At 40.7% G+C, this 21478-nt stretch overlaps 1 protein-coding gene across 1 annotated transcript in view; it reads left to right on the top strand.

Moving 5' to 3' along the window:
* The window catches only part of MCUB (mitochondrial calcium uniporter dominant negative subunit beta), an 82405-nt gene that overhangs the window by 49955 nt on the left and 10972 nt on the right, over positions 1 to 21478 (top strand). The window contains exon 2 of the mRNA XM_036762456.1: positions 19123 to 19198. Within this exon, the coding sequence (XP_036618351.1) occupies positions 19123 to 19198 (76 nt within the window). The remainder of the gene's footprint in view (positions 1 to 19122; positions 19199 to 21478) is intronic.

Here is a 21478-nt window from a genome sequence, read left to right as displayed (position 1 = left end):
CTTTCACAAAGCAAATGCATATTGAGAGTGGTCATTATGTAGTGAAGGTTAGAAATGAGAAATAGTGAATTAATGGTGGTAGACAAATGGATATGTCATAAGGAGAAGATGTTACTAGCAGATGCTGGATTAATAAATGAACAACTCTCTTATAACTGTACTTATAGGCCAAACAACTTTGTTTTTATTTCTTTTTAACTGGCCATATTTACATATTTCTAACTAATTTCTAACACATATTTCTAACTTTAATCTTTTGAGATTCTGTCCTTCATTCAGAAGATACGAATTTGGTCCATTCATTCATTCATTCAAAAACTAGTTATTAAGTGCCTGATATATACAAAGCATAGCAAGGGGAAGGAGAAGATACAAAAATAAAGCTTCCAGACACTCATATTTAGTGGGAAATATCATAAACTACACAGACAGAAAGCATGTGCAAATTATATACATGGATTGAAAAAATAATTCCTATGAGAAAATAAAGGGACGTGGTAAGAGAGAAGAAAGGAGGAAGTGGGGTGAAAAAGAAGAAGAAGGGAACATAAAGGAAATCACTAAAATGTCTGACTTCTGCAGACTCCCCTTGCATTTGTTTCCTGGTCAGTTTATAGTGCTTAACTCCATACTGTCCTGTACTAGTCTGTATTAATTTTACCTTATTAATTAGATTGTGAACTCCTCTAAAGTAAAAAATGGGCCTTTATTACAAGAGACCTCTCATGAAATAGGAGTAATCTGTAAATATATGTAATGTGAAAACAAAACATATCAATAAAACTTTTTCAAAAGCTAATAGATAATAATAATGTAAAAACAAGCTCATTTATAAACATGTGAAAAAAATAAAATTATGTAAATCTGCCAAAGAGTATTAATGCTCACACCAGAAGCAATGTGGTGCCATGGAAAATGTGCCAGGTTCAGGGTCAAAGACCTAGGTTCAACTCCTGGCTTTTGCACTTACTACCTTGATGACCTTGAGTAAGACAGTGTCTTTCTTAGAACCTTGATTTCCTCATTTGTAAAGTGAGTGGGTTGGAATAGGCGACCTATGAGGTTTTTTCCAGTTTTAAATCTATAATCCTTTGACCATATATTTCTCCCAAAACCCTTTCAGACACCTACAACTTTGATTCTTCAGAGATCAAGCTCTTCCAGTATTCACAGCCATATAGCATCATTGGGAGAAAGTTAAATTTTCATGATGGAAAAGAATTTTGGATTATTGAAAGCATTGTATATTTGAAAATGCAATCCAGCTTATTCCCTCCCTTCTATTTAATTCTGAGCCCAGTTGTATTTCATAGTCAAGACAATAGGCATTTTTCATCCATTTAATGTTTCCTGTGTGTATTGTAACAGATTAGGTTCACCAAGAGGAGAATGCTACTTTTCTTCTGAGGATTCTAGGGAGAAACCCTGAGTATTTAGGCTTCCCAGACCTGTTGCTCACAAGACCTCATCCCATGTGTTTCACACTATCAGTCAGCCAGGTGATATCAATTTGTTTTTAAAAGGAAAAGATCAGAAGGTGTTTACTGAGAATGTTAAGTCACTTTTTCAGGGTCTCACCGTCATATCTCTCTCACTTTGATGCTAGCTTACTCCTTTCTATTTGATAACTATTTGTTGGTTAATAATATTAGGTTTTATATAGCAATTCTTATATGCCTGGATATTATAACTGTCTAATCATCATCATCATAGAATTTATATAGTGCTTTAAGCACTATAATTTGCACTAAATTTTGCAAATTGGATTACAAATATTATTTCATTTGATCCTCACAACAACCTTGGGAGGTTAAGTGCTATTATTAATCCCCATTTGACAGATGGGGAAACCAAGGCAGACAGATTAAATGATTTTCCTTCTTATAATGGCAAGAGCATTGACTCTGGTGTCAGAGGATTTGGATTTAAATCCTGCCTCTGATACTTAATCTATGTGACCTTGGCACATCACTAACCCTCTTTGGTCCTCACCTTTAAGATGATAGAGCTGGTCTAGAAAGCCTGTGAGGTGCTTTCCAGGCCTAGGTCCATGAGTTCCCCTTCTCCTCCAATATTTCCTGTCTATGGACTCTTCTCATTCTAAAACTGACTCCTGGTGAATTAGGAGATAAAGCAGATGTTGCTGTAGTTGCTAATCTCTGGGAGTGATTAGTTTTTCTCTCCCTGAAGAGAAGACTCTGTGATTCTTTCATGTGTCTTCTTTTGTGCCTGCCTTCACTGCAGGTCTCAGGAGCACCTGCTGCCTTTTCACATTACCTAGGCTCTAGTCTGCTTCTTGCTTGAATACCCATTCCTAAAACAAGTGTTCTGAAATGCAAGCCGTGTGATCAAAATGAAGAAAATATCATATGAATTGAGGAGATAGGGAAGGAAGAAGACCCAGACTGAGGCCAAAATATTTTGGGAGAAATCCAGATAAAATGAGTAATGATAAACCATGAATAAGTAACAAGTGTTTGTTTGAGGAAAGGGAGCCTTCCCCCCCCCCCCCGCCCCCATCCTCTTCCCCTTCATGTGGATTCAGCTGAAGTTTTTCTGGAAGCCTGGGTAGAATATACCTTATAGTTGTAATGGCAGCTTCTTCATCTAAGCCCTGCTCTTGCTGCCTCATCCTCAAACTCCTCCAAGGGGACTTGGGGTTTTATGCCAGTTGAGAGGCTAGGCATGTCCTTTCATAGATCCCATCCCAAGGACTGCTATGTTTTGTCTCTGACCCATGGAGGACCAGGCTAGCTCTTTCTACTACTTTACCAATTCCTCTCTATCTGCAATCTGTTAAAAAAAAATGCAGGGCGGCTAGTGGTGCAGTGTGTATAAGGTACTGGGCCTGGAGTCAGGGAGACTCATCAGGTCAAAATAGACCTCATTTAGTTACTAGTTGTATGAGCCTGGGCAAGTCACTTAACCTCTGTTTGCCTTATTCCACCGGAGAAAGAAATGGCAAACCACTCTAGTATCTTTGCTAAGAAAAACCCAAAGAGTCAGATCCAACTGATCAGCAGCAACAACCTAGACTCTAAAGTCGCACCGCAGGAAGATTTCCATTAGCCCTGTGGTGACTACATCTTCACACATCACCTGGATATCTTCCTGCCTCCTTTAACTCTTTTGCATGTTGGCGTCTTTGAGTGCTGAACCTTGAGTCAGGATGTACTTGGTTTTGACTTCTGCCAGTGATTTATGCTTAACTATGGAACCATGGAGAAGTCAACAGACCTCTCTGATCTTCCTCACCTGTAAAATGGGGAGAAGAGTAACACTTACCTTCTAGGATTGTTGTGAGGTTAACCCATGCAAGACATTTCGCAAACCTTAAAAGTACTATATAACATTTGGGGCAGCTAGGTGGTGCAGTCAGTAGAGCACCGGCCCTGGAGTCAGGAGGACCTGAGTTCAAATCCGGCCTCAGACACTTGACACATGTACTGGCTGTGTGACGTTGGGCAAGTCACTTAACCCCAATTGCCCTGCCCCCCCCCAAAAAAAGTACTATATAACAGAAATGTTTTGCATGACTGTACATATGTAATTAATATCAACTTGCTTGCCTACTCAAGGAGTGGGGAGAAAGGGAAGAGAGGGAGAGAATATGGAACTTAACATTTTAAAAAATGAATGTTGGCAGAACCAAGATGGCGGCTGGAAAGCAGGGACTTGCGTGAGCTCCCCACCACGTCCCTCCAGAAACCTATAAAAAATGGCTCTGAACCAATTCTAGAACTGCAGAACCCCTGAGATAGCAGAGGGAAGCAGGGATCCAGCCCAGGACAGCCTGGATGCTCGCTGGATGAGGTCTATCATACACGGAGCGGAGCAGAGCTCAGCATGGGCGGCAGCAGGACCAACCAGACCAGGAGCTGGGCAGAACAGGCCCTAGCACCTTGAATCAGTGAGCTGTGGCAGTTACCAGACTTCTCAACCCACAAACACCAAAGACAACAGACAAGGTTAGTGGGAAAAGCTGCAGGGGACAGAGTGAAAGGAGTTCAAGGTTCGGCCACTGCCCCAGGGACAGGGGAGGTGGTGCAGCTACAGAAATACAGCTGCAGTTGCTTCTGGCCCCAGGCCCACCTGGTGGGTGGAATTAAGTGGTGGATCAGAGCAGGAGTGCAGAGCCTGCTTAAGATTTTCATCAGGTCTGGGTTGGGGGCTCTTGGGGAAGGAGGAGTGCTTGGGTGGCAGATCTTGCTGTATAGAAATAGCTCTGAAATCAACGGCACATCTCCTCAAGCTTGGAACAAAGTACTCTTTGCTCTACAAGCAGTCATACCCCGACGAAAAACTCAAGGGTCAAGTAAGTTGGCTGGGAAGATGGCCAGGCAGCGAAAAAACACTCAGATTCAGTCTCAGACTTCAGAATCTTTCTTTGGTGACAAAGAAGACCAAAACGTACAGCCAGAAGAAGTAAACAAAGTCAAAGAGCCTACATCAAAAGCCTCCAAGAAAAACATGAACTGGTCCCAGGCCATGGAAGAGCTCAAAAAGGATTTGGAAAAGCAAGTTAGAGAAGTAGAGGAAAAATTGGGACGAGAAATGAGAATGATATAAGAAAACCATGAAAAACAAGTCAACGATTTGCTAAAGGAGACCCAAAAAAATACTGAAAAAAATACTGAAGAAAACAACACGTTAAAAAATAGACTAACTCAAATGGCAAAAGAGCTCCAAAAAGCCAATGAGGAGAATGCCTTGAAAGGCAGAATTAGCCAAATGGAAAAGGAGGTCCAAAAGACCACTGAAGAAAATACTACCTTAAAAATGAGATTGGAGCAACTGGAAGCTACTGACTTTATGAGAAATCAAGATATTATAAAACAGAACCAAAGGAATGAAAAAATGGAAGACAGTGTGAAATATCTCATTGGAAAAACCACTGACCTGGAAAATAGATCCAGGAGAGAGAATTTAAAAATGATTGGAGTACCTGAAAGCCATGATCAAAAAAAGAGCCTAGATATCATCTTTCAAGAAATTATCAAGGAGAACTGCCCTGATATTCTAGTGCCAGAGGGTAAAATAGAAATTGAAAGAATCCACAGATCGCTTCCTCAAAAAGATCCCAAAAAGAAGACTCCTAGGAACATTGTTGCCAAATTTCAGAGCTCCCAGATCAAGGAGAAAATACTGCAAGTGGCCAGAAAGAAACAATTTGAGTATTGTGGAAAAACAATCAGGATAACACAGGATCTAGCAGCTTCCACATTAAGGGATAGAAGGGCTTGGAATACGATATTCTGGAGGTCAATGGAGCTAGGATTAAAACCAAGAATTACCTACCCAGCAAAACTTAGTATCATGCTCCAAGGCGAAATATGGATTTTCAATAAAATAGAGGACTTTCAAGCTTTCTCAGTGAAAAGACCAGAGCTGAATAGAAAATTTGACTTTCAAACACAAGAATCAAGAGAAGCATGAAAAGGTAAATAAGACAGAGAAATTATAAGGGACTTAATGAAGTTGAACTGTTTTGGTTACATTCCTACATGGAAAGATGATATCTATGGTTCATGAGACCTCAGTATCATAGTAGCTGAAAGGAATATGCATATATATGTGTATGCATATATGTGTGTGTGTGTGTGTGTGTGTGTGTCTATGTATGTATGTAGGGGTGTGTGTGTGTGTATATATGTATATATATGTATATATACATATATACATATATATATAGAGAGAGAGAGAGACAGAGGGCACAGGGTAAGTTGAATATGAAAGGATGATATCTAAAAAAATAAAATCAAATTAAGGGATAAGAGAGGAATATATTGAGAGAGGGAGAAAGGGAGAGATAGAATGGGGTAAATTATCTCGCATAAAAGTGGCAAGAAAAAGCAGTTCTTTAGGAAGGGAAGAGGGGGCAGGTAAGGAGGAATGAGTAAATCTTGCTCTCATCAGATTTGACCTGAGGAGGGAACACCATACACACTTAATTGGGTATCTTACCCCACAGGAAAGAAGGAGAAAGAAGATAAAAAAGGGGGGAAGATAGAACGGAGGGCAGACAGGGGAAGGAGGTAATCAAAAACAAACACTTGCGAAAAGAGACAGGGTCAAGCAAGAAAATTCGGTAAAGGCAGATAGGTTAGGAAGGAGCAAAAGATAGTTAATCTTTCACAACATGAGTATTGTGGAAGGATTTTACATAATGATATGCATGTAGCCTACGTTGAATTGCTTGCCTTCTTAGGGAGGGTGGGCGGGGAGGGAAGAGGGGAGAGAATTTGGAACTCAGAGTTTTAAAAACAGACGTTCAAAAACAACAACAAAAAAGTTTTTGCATGCAACTAAGAAATAAGATATACAGGCAATGGGGCATAGAAATTTATCTTGCCCTACAAGAAAGGAAGGGAAAAAGGGATGGGAGGGGAGTGGGGTGACAGAAGGGAGGGCTGCCTGGGGATGGGGCAACCAGAATATACGCCATCTTGGAGTGGGTGGGAGGGTAGAGATTGGGAGAAAATTTGTAATTCAAACTCTTGTGAAAATCAGTGCTGAAAACTAAATATATTAAATAAATTAAATATTTTAAAAAATGAATGTTAATAATTTTTTTTACATGTAATTGAGAAAAAATGTAAAAATTTTAAAGCACTATTATGAATGATAGCTATTGTTATTGTGGGTCTCAGATGAGGTATGTGTAAAGCACTTTGCCAAGCTCAAGATGCTATGTCAATGTCAGTTAATTATTACTGCGTTTATTACTTCATCCCCAGGAACATCTTTTAACATTTCGGGGAAGTCCCACTTTAATTTCACACCACATTTCATATCCATTCTCTGTGATGGCTACTCATTTTTTAAAAATCCCAACATGAAAGCACTCTCCATTCTATTCAGAGCAAACACAGCTAAATTAGAAAATTAGCCTCTGCTCTTTGAAACACCAAACATTTTTCTGATCCTCAAAACCACGTGTCAAAATCAGTATTGCCCCTTTCTGGCCATGTGCACACATCTGACACAGAGAAAGTTCCCACATGAGACATCATCAATTCACCATTTTATGGAGCATCAGAGAGACATATCACAAGACACAAAGTGTTCATTTTCTGGGTGCAGCATGTGGCGCATTTTCTTTTCGTCTCCTGGGTTTTTTTTTTTTAAAGCTTGTTGCTCCAAGCCATTTTAAGTAAATTACACAATCTGATGAGATCCCTAGTATACAATTGTGCATCCCTGAAAAATGGCAGTAATAATTGAGTTGTCAGCCATGTGGAAAGGGTGAATCCTAACACCACGTGTTATTGTCAGAGGCCTCATGCTGAGACCAGTTTCAGATGGAGTGCCTTTGCAGGGCTGTAATTAAAATCCTAAAACAAATGTTTGTCTTTAGGCTTACATTGCCTTTATCTTAATTCACTGTACCTATGTGTCACTGTTATAATAACAGTAATAATGGTAGTAGCTAGTATTTACATAGCATTTTAAAGATATTGTTCACAGATATTATTGCAGGTGCCCTTTAAGGGAGAAATGTAAAGATTAGCTGGGACCACTTCCTTTAGTGACTAATGTCAATACACAGCTTTGTCTTTTCACCTAAAATTTGAAAATACTAGGCATTGCATAATGCACGGCTTCTTAGTCTTTTGTGTGTGTCTTAGACTCCCGTGGAAGTCTGGTGAAGCCTGTGGACCCCAGGGTCGCAAGTTAATATATGTCTGAGGCTGGATTTGAACTCACATTTTCCTGGCTCTAGTTCCAGTGCTGTATCCACTGGGCCACCTAGCTGCCCACATACATACATGTACACACATGTAATACACATACATACATATATACATACCATACTATAAGGTTAATGGGGAATAAAAGCTTCTCTGCCCATCAATAGGCCCCCTGTGGAGCCCATTAAGGGAAGCTTGATTGCTTGTAGGAAGGCTTACAACACCTTTTGTTAATTTCTAATTAGGCACTGAGCCTAAAGAGTATATATTCTGAGAGCTGAGCTTTTTCTTTGGGGGCTCACTTATGAGAGATGTGATTCTCTGGTCAAGACTCTTGAGTGTTCAGAGCTCTCCCACTCCTTAGTGGTAAAGGCTCTCTTGATTCAGTGGTGGATGTAAAGCTTTGGTTCAGGCAGTAGAGCCCTGTCTGTTGGTCTTTATTTCTCTTCTCTGTATTTTTTCTGTTTAATTAAAAAGATTTTTGACCTCTGAAACAGCTGTCTTTCCTTAGTAAAGCAGATAGAAGAACCTGCACAAGCAGCCATCCTGGGTATGTCAGCGTGGTTACTGTTACGCATACATACATACACACACACCATTTTTTAATTAGTAGAGATTGCTACTCTGTTCTTTTGGATATTTTCCTCCCAGACAATGTATTTTATCACATGCCTAACTATCTGTCACCAGTTTGGTGACTGCCTTTTAAACTCAGGCCCAACTACCCACTCTCCCCACCCTGACATCAGGTCTCCTTCCTCTAGAATGATTGACTCAAACATAATGGTATATATTGCTTTGGAAACTCCTCCATTTTTCCTTTGAAACTCATCAGCTCCCTTACAACGTCACCTTCTTTTCTTTTAGAGCCTCATGATGAGCTCTGGGTTTTAATGATCATACCACACATCCCAGCAAACTTTTCTCAATCAAACAGCTATGTAATTGTCCTCTTTGATGGGTATGATTGTTTTCCTGGGTTGCCTAGAGGTTCATCTTTCAGGACCAGGCAGGGTAAATTGCATTATCTAGCAACTAATAGGCTGCCATCTAATTAACAGCCCTGAGTTTCTCAGTCTGGTTAATCATCATTAAAATCAGCTCTCAGTTCTTTCCCTGGAAGAGCTAAGAAAAGTGGTATCCAGCTGCACGTGATTACTGGCAGGCACAGGCACAGGCACGTGTAACCCATGGGAGAGGTATTATAGGTGTTGTGTGTGATATTATAAGCAAAAGTTTGGGTGAAATCCTAAATTATTGAATATATGAAATTATATATTTATGCCTGCCTTGGTGTATAGCATCTAGTTTCTAACAAGCATAGATGAGCAGTCTAACCCAGAATCACAAAATCTAAGAATTCGGAGGGTGAAGAAAACTTAAAAAATTATCTAGTCTGAGTAAGTCCTTCCTTTTACAAATCAATCAACCTGGGAACTGGGAATTATAAAGAAAAATATTCTGTACCTGTCCTCAAGGAGCTGATGTTCTGTCTGGGGAGGCATATATGTATGTGCTCTGTGAGCAAAGCAGAACTGCGGTAGCTCAAAAGAAATGTGAGATGTGCCATATTTATATTTAGAGACATCTCCACTCCAAATGTTCATATGGTCTATTTGGGCCCAACTTGTGGTAGAGCCTTCCAAGCTTGTATTGGTCTGATCAGTCACGGTTGGACACGCTGTACCTTGACCCTGACATAATGATGTCATTTTGGTCTTCTTAGAACACAAAGGACAACAACTAATAAAATGAAAACAAGGTAATTTGGGGCAGGGGCAGCCACCAGCAGTGGTGGCGATCAAAAAAAAGGCTTCATGTTGAAGGTGTTATTTGAGCCAAGCCTCGAGGGAACCTAAGAATTCTAAGAGGAAAAAGGAATGTATTCTGGGTGTGGGGACACAGTTTATGCAAAGGAGTCTCTGGAGGTTAGTGAGTGGGGGAGTGATGTGGTCAGATCTGCACTTTAGGATTATCATGTTGGCAGGTTTGTGGAGGAGGGATTAGAGAGGGGATTTGAGGTAGGGAGATCCATTAGGAGGTTGTTTGCAAAGTCTGTATCCCAAAGAGATCGAATGTATGTACTATATGTACTGTTTATACTATACATATTGCATTACTATATGTATTAAAATATTTTTAGTAGTTGCTTTTTGTGGTGGCAAAGAATTGGAAATTGAAGGGATGCCCCTAAACAAGTTGTGGCATATGATTATGGTGGATTGCTAGTGTGCTATTAAAAAAAAATGACAAGGGGAGTGGTTTTAGAAAAACATGGCAAAAAAAAGAAAAACATGGCAAAATTTATATGAACTGATGCAAAGTGAAGTGAGAAGAACCAGAAGATCATTGTGCACAGTAACAGCAATGTTGTTAGATCAATTGTGAAAGACTTGGCTACTCTGATCAATACAGTGATCCAAAACAGTTCCCAAAGGATTCACAATGAAAAATGCTATCCACCTCTAGAAAGCGAGAGAACTAATGAACTCAGAGTGCAAATCGAAGTATAATTTTCTCACTTTCTTTATTTTTCTTGCTTAAAAAAAGGCTAATATGGAAATATGCCTTGCATGATTTCACATTTATAATTGATACGTTGCTTGCCTTTTCAGTTAGTTGGGGAGGAATGGAAGAGAAGGAAAAAAAATTTGGAACTCAAAATTCGAAAGGAAAAGAATATTTAAAATAAATAATAAATTTAGAAGAAAAAAAGGAATAGCCCAGGTGATATGGCTGAACTAGGTTGGTGGTCTCTCTTAGTGAGATTAAAGGGAAAAACAAGAGAGATGTTGTGGAGGTAAAACTGAAAAATGAGCTGGAGAAGAAAATTTGCCAAGAAAACCCCAAAGCAAAGAAAAAAAAATTGCCAAGAGGCTTCCCAAGAGAACAAAGCCCTATACTTAGCTCCTATCTCTCTTTGGTGCTTCGCTTACCATGTAACATAGTAAACATGAATGATGGAGAGAACTGAGATGGTGAAATGGAAAGGAAAAACTGATTTGGGGGTCAGAGGTTATTGCTTTATAATATAATTTAAGATCTGGCAATAACAAACCTCTTTCATTACTACTTTTGGTCATAATCTCCTTTAAAATTCTTGGTCTTCTGTTTCTACAAATATATTTTGTTATTAAAATAGTCCCTTGATAATTTGATTGGTATGGCATCACTATGGCAATTATCATCATTTTTATTATATAGGCATGTCCTAGCCATGAACAATGAGTATCTCTCCACTTATTTGAATCTTCCTTTATTTCTGTAAAGAGTACTTTGTAATTGTATTTATATAAGCCTGGAGTATATTTTAGTATATTAACTTATGGGTATTTTCTGCATTTTGCAAATATTTTGAATGAGCCTTCTTTCTTTTTTGTTTCCTTCTGATTTTTTGTTAGTGCTGAACAGAACAGAAATCCTGGTGTTTTGTTTTGTTTTTTAATTTATGTTTTGCTACTTTGCCACAGCTGTTTAGTTTCTTTGCTGATTCTCTGGGTTTCTCTAAGTAAAGCATCAAATTGTGTGCAAATAAGCTTATTTTTCCTCTTCTTTGAAGATGTTTATTTCTTTAGTTTCTTTCTCTTGTTTTTGTGGTATTGCTGGCATTTCTGGTACCATATGAAATAATAACAGGGAAAAGAGATATCCTTGATTTATCCTTGAACTTACTGGGAGAGCTTCCAATATTTCTGTATTTCAAATAATTATAGCTCTTAGTTTTAGAAATTACTTTTAATTGTGTTGAAGAAGGGTTCTTACCAAAGGGTCTTCTTACCTTTAGGGTTTTTTAAATAACCAGATACTTATTTTGTCTGAGTCTGTTGATATAATCATATGTATATAGTTGTTGTTTTATTGTTTATATAATTAATTATGCTCATTGTTTTCTAAATGTTGAACTAACCTTATATCCCTAAGGTTAATCCAACTTGGTATAATGAATAATGTTTAAAAAAATATTCTTGTAGTCAATTTGCTAAAATTTACTTTAAAAGTTTTGTATCAGAATCATTAGCGATAACTGGTTTTTAGTTCTTTCTCCCCCACCCCAATGTATTTGTTAATACCAACTCAGCCACAGGCACCATGTGCTGAATTCCCCAGTGCTGAATAGAATTAAACCACAGCTTAGAGAAAGATTAGAATAGGTTTAGTGAACAACAGCTATTCAAAATGAAACGCTACATTTTGAATAATCAGAATTGAGAATCATTTATCCATACCTACCTTGTGTGTCGTTCTCCCTCCCCCATCCACCCTTACATATGTACATACATACACGCATACTGTCTCTTTCTCTTTGCTGGTGGTAGAAATAAAACTATAACTTAGGGTCTGTCGCTCCATTTCAGTCCCATTTTACTTATATTGTCAATGCTTTTATTTAAAATAACAAACACAACTTTTGAGTACTCAAGCTCTTAATATAAGCAGATATTCTGATAGCATTATTATTATTCTAATACATAAGACAATTAGTGGATAAAAGAAAACACCTCCCTCTTGCATTCTTTTAAAAAGGCTTTTAAAAGCCTTCTTGGAGAAGGCCCAAATGAAAGCATTAAAAATGATTAAAATTGTCTGTGCAGAAAGATTGAGAAAGGGTTGGGATTACTTCAGTGTAAGAAGAGATAGTCTGGTATCTGGTTTTGCTCCCACAGAGGCTGTCCATATAGCTGAGTTAACACCTGTTTGTCAAGTCAGTGGCCATCCTGGTGTCAGGGAAACTAGAGGCCAAACCGGTTGAACCAGTTCAAGCTTATCATGTCAGTTCAAGGGTCTGGTCTTGGTCAAGGGTCCAGGCCTACTGATTTGCATAATTTGCATATGTTAAAGAGGGAAGGTAGGGGAAATAAAGAATGTAGATTAATCCTAAACTCAGACAAGGAAGATCTAATTCACTTCACTTCTGCTTCAGTATCCTTATTATCCTACCTATATAAACTGAATAACCTAGGGAAACTATGTAAAAAGTAAAGAATGTAAACTAACCATAACTCTAGCAGGAGTGGAGGTGATGGTTACCCCCCACTTCTGCAGCTGTATCAGTGTGAGTGTTCCCAGTGAGCACTACACCTGCTCTCTCGAGGAGTGTAATAAATTCCCTCCTCTGCCCACTCTGGTCCTGAGTTCTTTGGGTGAGAATGGGCAAATTAAATGATCTTCCTAAGGTTATGTTACCAGGAAAGCAATGAGCTGCAGAAGCAAGTCTCAGGCTAACTTCCTGACCCTGCCTTGGGGAGTCCTGTGATCCCCACTGTGGTGTTAAGAGGGCTACTACTGGGGATTTCCCTGGGGAACCCTGTGGTCTGCACAGCCTTCTTAAGGGGGCATCACTTGGGTCTTCCGGCCCTGTCTCAGGAGCCTTGTGATCTTACCTCCGTTCTAAGGGGCCATCACTTGGGTCCTTCTTAGGGTCTGACCCTACGAAACTCTGTGATCCCCACAGATAAAGGGGGGCTACCACTTGGTCTTCCTCTGGGAGTCCTGTGATCTGCACAGCCTTCCTTAGGGGTCATCACGTGGCTTTTTCTCAGAGTCCAGCCCTAGGAAGTCCTGTGATTTCCCCACAACCATTCTAAGGGGCCATCACTTGGGCCCTCCTTAGGGTCTGACCCTAGGAAGCCCTGTGATCCCCACAGATAAAGGGGGCTACTGCTTGGCCTTCCTCTGGGAGTCCTGTGGTCTGCACAGCCTTCCTTAGGGATTAACACGGGATTCTTCCTCAGGACTTTGGCCCTGCCTAGGAAGTCCAGTGATCCCCAAAACCGCATTTCTCATATCAGGAAACCCTGGACGCAAATATTTTAACATACTAGAGACATCTGGATTACTGAATCTGGGTGATGTTCACTCATTCAACAACAAATCAATATTTGTTGAGTGCTCAAGCCCTATGAAGGGTACAGAGATGAATAAATGGTTCTTTCCCTTAAAGAATTTATACAAGAAAACTTGTCTAACTCAAGGGTTCTTAGCCTGGGGTCCATAGACCCCCAAGGGATATGTGGATGGATTTTAGAGGGTCTCTGGATTTGGATTGGAACAAATTACATCTTTATTTTCACTACCTCCTAATGTAACACTACCTTTGATTATGAATTTGGAAGAAAAAAAAGAAAAGCATAATTCTGAGAAGGGGTCCATGGGTTTCACCAGACTGCTAAAGGGATCCACACATAAGAGCCATTGCATTAAGTACCTAACACCTGATTTTCAACACTGCTCTGCTCATTTTTCCTTACTATTCCCCTAGTGCAGGGGAAGAGAAGGGAATCATCAGATCACACCTCTAAAGTTGGAGGGGAATTTAGAGGCCCTTTATCATTTTACAGATGAGCAAATAATCCCAGAGAGGTTAAGTGACTTATCCAAAGTCACACGGGTTCTAAGTAGAAGAGATAGGATTCATTGTTGGGTCCTCTGACCCCCAAATCGGTTTTTCTTTCCATTTCACCATCTCAGTTCTCTCCATCATTCATATTTACTATGTTACATGGTAAGCGAAGCACCAAAGAGAGATAGGAGCTAAGTATAGGGCTTTGTTCTCTTGGGCAGCCTCAGAAGATAAAGGAAGGCTCAGTGTAGCAGGCATTTGAGCTAGATCTGCCTAGAAAGAGTTTGATAAGAAGAGATGAATGGAAAAGCTGTTCCATTTGAAGAAACATATAGAGACACAGGGGCCAGGAAAACATGGCACACATGTAGGGAGCAGACCAATTCAAGGGAGTGTAGAATAATAACTCCATGGATGGATTGTCAAGCAAAGCCTAGGGGCAAAAATACATAGGAGAGGGACACACAGAGGAAAAGTCCTAGTGGGGTACATTTATGTCTAGAAAACAGCATGGCTTATCCTTCACAAAGTCTAGTCTTGCCGGGGAAGGGTTGGGGAATGGAAGACAGGGAAGTAGGCCCTGGGAAAGGAGCGCCACAGTAACTCTGGACCAGGGCCAAGTGAGGGGTTTAGGTTGTACAACACGGCATTTGGCACAGTAGTATGTAGTAGGTGCCATATAGATGCTTATTTCCTTCTCCTTTTCCCCTTCATCTGTAGTGATAGATGCCCATCTAAGGCAGTGCTGGGATTTAGAGCCAAGGGCTGCAACAGAATCTGGACAAGGGGATGAGCTATCCATTCTGTGGATGGTTTCCTATACTCCTAGTCAGTGAATAGATTGATCCACATTCTTTTAGGGTATGAATCAGGAAGTTTTCCAGGTTTCAATTATTTCTCTACTTTATGAAATAGTAGCTACTTTTCAACCAGAGGATGTATTGGGAACTGGGAGGACTCAGTCCACTAATTTCAGGCATATTAAAAAAGATAATAATTTGAAAACCTGGTACAGGGGAAGGGGAGAGAATAAGCATTTATATAGCACCTACTGTGTGCTAGGCGCTGTCCTAAACACTTTTACAAATATTACCTCATTAGATCCTTATAACAACACTGGGAGGTGAAAGCTGTTTTTATCCCCATGTGCCCAGGGTCACGCGGCTACTAAGTGTCTGAGGTTGGATTTGAACTCAGGTCTTTCAGACTCCAGGCCCCTATGCTCTATCCACTGAGTCACCTAACTGCCTTGTATGTAAATTTGGATTAATATAATGTAGAGGATAATCCTAAAAGCTAGAAGGGATTTTAGAGATTATGTAGTACACACCTCCCCTTCCCCAGTCTGTTTTACAGAAATGATGTGACTTCAGCAAGACCATGCCAAGTATTAAGTGACAAAGTCAGAATTTGAACCCAGGTCCTCGGACTTCAAATCCGTTGCCTTTTCCTCCATGCTGTGCTATGTCTTTACATAGTGTTTGCAAGTTGACAAAGGGTTTTCAAAGGATCATAGATAAAGAGCTGGAAAGGTACATTAAAGCTCATTGAGTTCAATCCCCCCATTTTCAAGATGAGGGAAACTGAGGCCTGTAGAAGTTAAATCCCTTCCTGCAGCCACTCTCTCTGGGGCAGGATTTAAACCTCCATCTCCCCACCCCCATATGCCGCATTCTGTTTACTCCACCATGCTGCCTTCTCGGAGGGCATAACAGAATATAAGTGGTTCAAATTTGAGTAACTTAAGAGCACTGGCCCTGGAGTCAGGAGGACCTGAGTTCAAATCCAGCTTCAGACACTTGATATGCTAGTTGTGCGACCTTGAGCAAGTCCCTTAACCCCAATTGCCTTGCCCTTCCCCTTCCAAAAAAACAAAACAAAACAACAAACAAATTTGACTAACTTAGATATTACATCTCCAAATTACTAATATCTAATTACTTAGATTAGACACCCAGCTTGGTTTGGGGATGAAGTGGTCCTTTGAGGAAGGAGGTAAATGGGACAGGTCTGACTTTTGGGAGCTGTTAAATAATTTTAGATGAAATTACACAAGGAAACTTAGGTCTAACTCGAGGGTTCTTAGCCTAGGGTCCATAGACCTCCCAAGGGATACACAGATGGATTTTAGGGGGTCTCTGAACTTGGATTGGAACAAATTACATCTTTATTTTCAATTATTTTCAATACCTTCTAATACCTTCTATTTTAGGTTTCATACCTTCTAATTTAGCTTTACCTTTAATTATAAATTAAAAAAAAAAAGAAAAGAAAAGCATGCTTCAGAGAAGGAGTCCATAGGCTTCACCAGACTGCCAAAAGGGCCCAATACACATAAGAGACTCTGGTTTAACTACCCAACACCTGAATTTCAACACTACTTTGCTCATTTTTCTCTAGTGTTGTTTAGGGCAACCCTGTCTTTAGCATTCAGCAAAAGCATCCTCCACATAGCTGTCAATCAACCAGGCTCCGCACTGTCAAAACTTCCTTAAGCCAAACCACTTCCAGATTCCCTTTGTTTCCCACCATCCCTCCTCCTGGCTTCTTCCTATCATTATAAATTTCGTGGAAATTTGCATCTTGTATGTCTAGTGCCAGGTCTGTCCAAATTTAGAATTCCAGGTTTCACTCTGTCAAAGTCCTATTTTGAATAGACACATTAACTGCAGGCCTCCCTTTTTCCCCTCTCCCATTCCACAAATGTAACATCCATATAGTGATAGAGTTGTCGTTCATTTGTTTCAGTCATGTTTGGCTCTTCATGACCCCATTGGAGGTTTTCTTGGCCAAGATATTGGAGTGGTTTGCCATTTCCTTCTCCAGTTCATTTTATAGATGAGGAAACTGAGGCAAACAGGGTGAGGTGACTTTGATGGGGTGCCCCACAACAACTTGGCTGGGGTCACACAGGTCTGAGCCCAGAATTGAACTCTGGTCTTCCTGATCCCAGTCCCACTACTCTTTCCACCTCACCCCCATCTGTCCATAGTAATAGGGAGAAGTTTGCCATTGTAGATTGGATTCATTGTGATTTGAGGTAAAAGAACCATGGCCTTTGTCTTTGGTTAGTACAGCTACAGCACATGAGGGTGCCTCTGCTCAGGAAGTAGGAAGGACCACAGTGGGGCTATGACCATAGTGGAGCTGTTTTCTGTTGCATTTAAAGAACAAAGCTGTGGCACTGGGCCGAAGACTCAATTCTGCTGTATTGTCAGGACAACCCAACTTTTATTTCCTATGGTTGCATAAGCATTCCTAGGGGGGATCTCTGAAGGTTGCTGTTGACCCTTGGAAAACCTCCACCACAGTTAATTACATCTGACATTTGTCCAGTGGGGCATGACAGTCTCATTTTTAAAGAAATCACCACGACTTTCCATCTCTAAACCTGATTCCAACTATCATTTTGCAAATGAAGACACTAGGGAACTTGGAGGCCATCTGTCCAGTCCCTTCATTTTTGAGGAAACTGAGGCAAACATCAGTTAAGCAACTTACCCAGGGTTGTAGCTGGTGTCTGAGAAAGGATTTGAAATCCAGGTTTCCTGACTTGGGTCCAGTGCTGTCTCCAGTCTACCATGTGGCCATTAAGGTACCCATTTAGCTCATGAAGATCAGAGAAGTAACAGATGTTTGTTATACTACTAACGATTAAGTGGTTGAGACCCTTGGGGAAGCTGGCTACTTGTCTATACTGTATGAGAAGATGATTTGTTTGTTGGTGGAGCCTTTTCATTCATCCACTCCTTCCTTCAACCTCTATTTATGAAGAGGCACCATATGTTGAGGTAGCAGCAGCCTGCCACAGTGGATAGACCCAGGTCCAAACTCCGCCTCTCACACTTAACAGACCAGCTTTCTTTCCCCTATTAAATCTCTCCGTTAAATTAGATTAAATCTCTCAATTCATTGAATTGAATGTGCCTTGCTCAGTTCACTGAGATTTGTCTGTTTCCTAGGCTTCGATTTCCTCACCTTTAAAATGAGGGGTTTGCATCATAAGGCCTCTGGGACCCCTGCCAATTCTAGATCTGTGGTTCTACAGACTCATGGAACGGTCACAATCTGCAGGGGTGGGGACAATTCACAAACGAGGAGTTCCTCCCCTGAGAGATCCTTCATTTATTCATCTGCTCTGCACAATGTAGGGGGAGGGAGAAAGGGAATGAGCATTTATTAAGTGCCTGCTGTGTGCCCTGAAATGCTTTGCAAATTTTATCTCCTTTAGTCTTCTCAACAACCCAGAGGTTAATGATGGTGATGATGATGGTGGTGATGATAGCTAACATTTATATAGTGCTTATGTGCCATGGGCTGGGCTAAGCACATTACAATTTTTATTTGATCTTCACAACAACCCTGGGGGGAAAGTTCTATTATTATCCCCATTTCACAGAGGAAGAAACTAAGACAAATGGGGGTCTTAAGTGACTCTCCCAGGGTCACACAACTAGTAAGTTTCTGAGACTGGATTTGAATTCAAGTCTTCTCAACTGCAGGCCCGGCGCTCCATACACTGTACCATGTAGCTGCCTGCAGAGGAATCACCTGGGGAGTCAGTAAGTCATTTAGCCTCTGTTTGCCTTAGTTTCCTCATCTATAAAATGCTATCAGATAATTGCATCTACCTACCAGGGTTGTAAGTATCAAAAGAAATATTTGTAAAGCGCTTAGCACATGGTGAGTCCTATCTTATGAGGACGACGTTGAAGAGGAGGAAGATGAATCATCAAAGATTTCTCAAGAAGGGAATCACATAAATGAAGAAGCACTGTGCAGGACTCTTCCTTATAAAGGAAGACATGTGGAGTAGTTAGGGGAAACCAGTTTGGAAAGTGCTGTGGTATTGAGTGATTTACTCCGCCAGTTCTGGAAAAAATCTACCTTCACCCACGTCCCCCATAGAAAATCAGCTTTCTGAAGGCAGGGACTATTTCATTGCTGTCTTTATATCTCCAGTACCTAGAACAGCGCCTTGGCATGGGCAGGTGTTTAATAAATGCTCGTTGATCGGTCGATGTCTGTGCTTTTCCAGAATTCAGGAGATTCATGATAGAAAAGTTTCAAAGTTTCTGTCTTTTCTTCCAGATACTATGTGTAAAGCTAGCTGGAAATAGGAAATACCATCAGTCACGGCTTTACAGTGTACCGGTGCCATCTGATGGTAAGTCTGTTACCATGTTCTTTAATTAATTGATTTGTGTACTTCCCAAATAAAGTCCCACATATGGATTTAAAGTTATGAGTAAAACAGGTTGGGTCTTACTGTGTTAACACCCTCTTGATGAGTTCCCATGGCTCCTAATTACCTCCAGTGTTTTTAATTTACACACACACACACACACACACACACACACCCCTTCCCAGACTCCTTATATGTGACTCCATTTCTATACCCTGAAGTGTTCTAGTAACACTGGCCAGCTCCCAATGTCTTGCCCATGACTCCCCAACTTCCTCCATGTTTTGGATGCTCTTGCCTTCTCATCTATCCCCCTCCTTGACTTCTTTTAAGACTCAACTCAAATCCCATTTACTCCAGGGTTCTCTCCCAGCTGCTAATTCTTTCATTTCTCAAAGTGCCTTCTGTCCATATCATCTCTCTGCTTAGTTTACGTGTGGCTTCCTCTATTCTAAGGGGAACTCCCTGAGGGTAGAGACTGTGCTGGGGGTTTTTGTGCTGTTGTTTTGGTATCCTGAATGTTTCCGTCAGTGCCTGGTATGTAATAAGTACTTAACAAATGCCTTTTGACTTCACAACAGTTGAGTAGAGACGATAAGACCTTTACTGTAAATAGCTACATATAGTATGCCATATTTCACCACATAAACATCACACCCTGGTGTGTGTGTGTGTGTGTGTGTGTGTGTGTGTGTTGTGTTTCTGGTTTGTTTGTTTTTTTTCAATCCAAAAATCAGTTTATAACCTTTCATTGCCTAATCATTGCATGGTATAATTCTCTTCTTCACACTGCTTAAAAGGTAAACAGAGCAGCAACTCACCAGTGGCATATGGATATGCATTTATCTCTCATGCATTGCTAGCCCCGAGGTCAGAATTCTCAGCGTAATATTCAGTTTTAACATATATTCATGAGTATTCCATTCATCCTAATCTTGTACCAAAGACAGTTTAGTAATAAATGATTTTTAAATAATATCGGCACAAAATTTTTTTAAAGCTTCACATAATGGTCGCACCTACTTTTTTGCACAAAATCAGCGATGATTATGCAGCAAAATACGATAAGCTAATATAAGGTTGAGCTTCAGTGGAGTACAAAATACATGTATATCATTTGATCAACCACCCAGTGTTTATTTTATTTTTTTGGAGGGGGGAAGGCAGGGCAATTGGGGTCCAGTGACTTGCCCGAGGTCACACAGCTAGAAAGTGTGTCAAGTGTCTGAGGCTGGATTTGAGCTCAGGTACTCCTGACTCCATGTAGCCAGAATGGACTTTGTTTTCTTTGAATGACTCAGCTCGCCTCGTTGAGCTTCCCTGGACGCTGGGGCTTGCTCTTCCGGGCAGGACCAGAGCTTCCTGAGTGATGAGTCGTGGCGCTGGCTGAGGGGAGGTGTGTTAACGTGGTCTACGCTGGGGGAGGGGCCAAGTCAAGAACCAATCGGCCCTGGTCGTTCAGGCGGCGCTTGATGATGTCAAAAACTCTATAAGAGGGGAGAGGACAGCTTGAAGATCCTCCTTTCCTTTTCCGGTTGGAGCCAGAGACACCTACAGCCGAAGCTGAGCTGCCGGTAGCAGAGCTGACTAGAGGCTAGTGGGTAATCTTCTTACCGTAGAGGGGAAGCATGTATACGATTTTGCCTTATACCATCTCGCTTCTCTGTGGCCTCCTGGTAACCCTTGTGAGGCGGACTTATTGGGCCTGGAAGCTTTTGATGAAAATATAAAAATGGGGACGCTGGTTTGTGGGCTTGTTATTGTGGAGTGTAAATACATGCTTTAGTTCTCCTGCCTTCTGCCTAGAGAATTCCTTATATCCTGCGATTCCAGACCTTTTAGGCACATATGAGATTCTCTTTGAAATCATAAATTCTGCCTTCCTAATATACTCCAGGACAGGTGCTCTACTCATTACACCACTTTGCTGCTCAAGTGCTCAAGCATTTATTGAGCACTTAGTACATACCAGGCACTGGATAGTATACTGGGGGATGAAAAGAAAAGGCAAAAACCCTATCTGCCTTCAAGAGGCTTAAAATTCCAAGAGGGAAGTTTAGATTCTAAAATGGGTATAGAAATAAGAATTATAATGGGGTGTAGAAATTTATCTTGCCCTACAAGAAAGGAAGGGAAAAGGGGATGGGAGGGGACTGGGGTGACAGAGGGGAGGGCTGACTGGGGAACAGGGCAACCAGAATATACGCCATCTTGGAGTGGGGGGGAGGGTAGAAATGGGAAGAAAATTTGTAATCCAAACTC

This window comes from Trichosurus vulpecula, chromosome 6 (assembly GCF_011100635.1).
Source record: "Trichosurus vulpecula isolate mTriVul1 chromosome 6, mTriVul1.pri, whole genome shotgun sequence".
NCBI lineage: Eukaryota > Metazoa > Chordata > Mammalia > Diprotodontia > Phalangeridae > Trichosurus > Trichosurus vulpecula.
The sequence above is the reverse complement of the archived record's forward strand: the minus strand, read 5'-3'. Positions and strand labels throughout refer to the sequence as shown.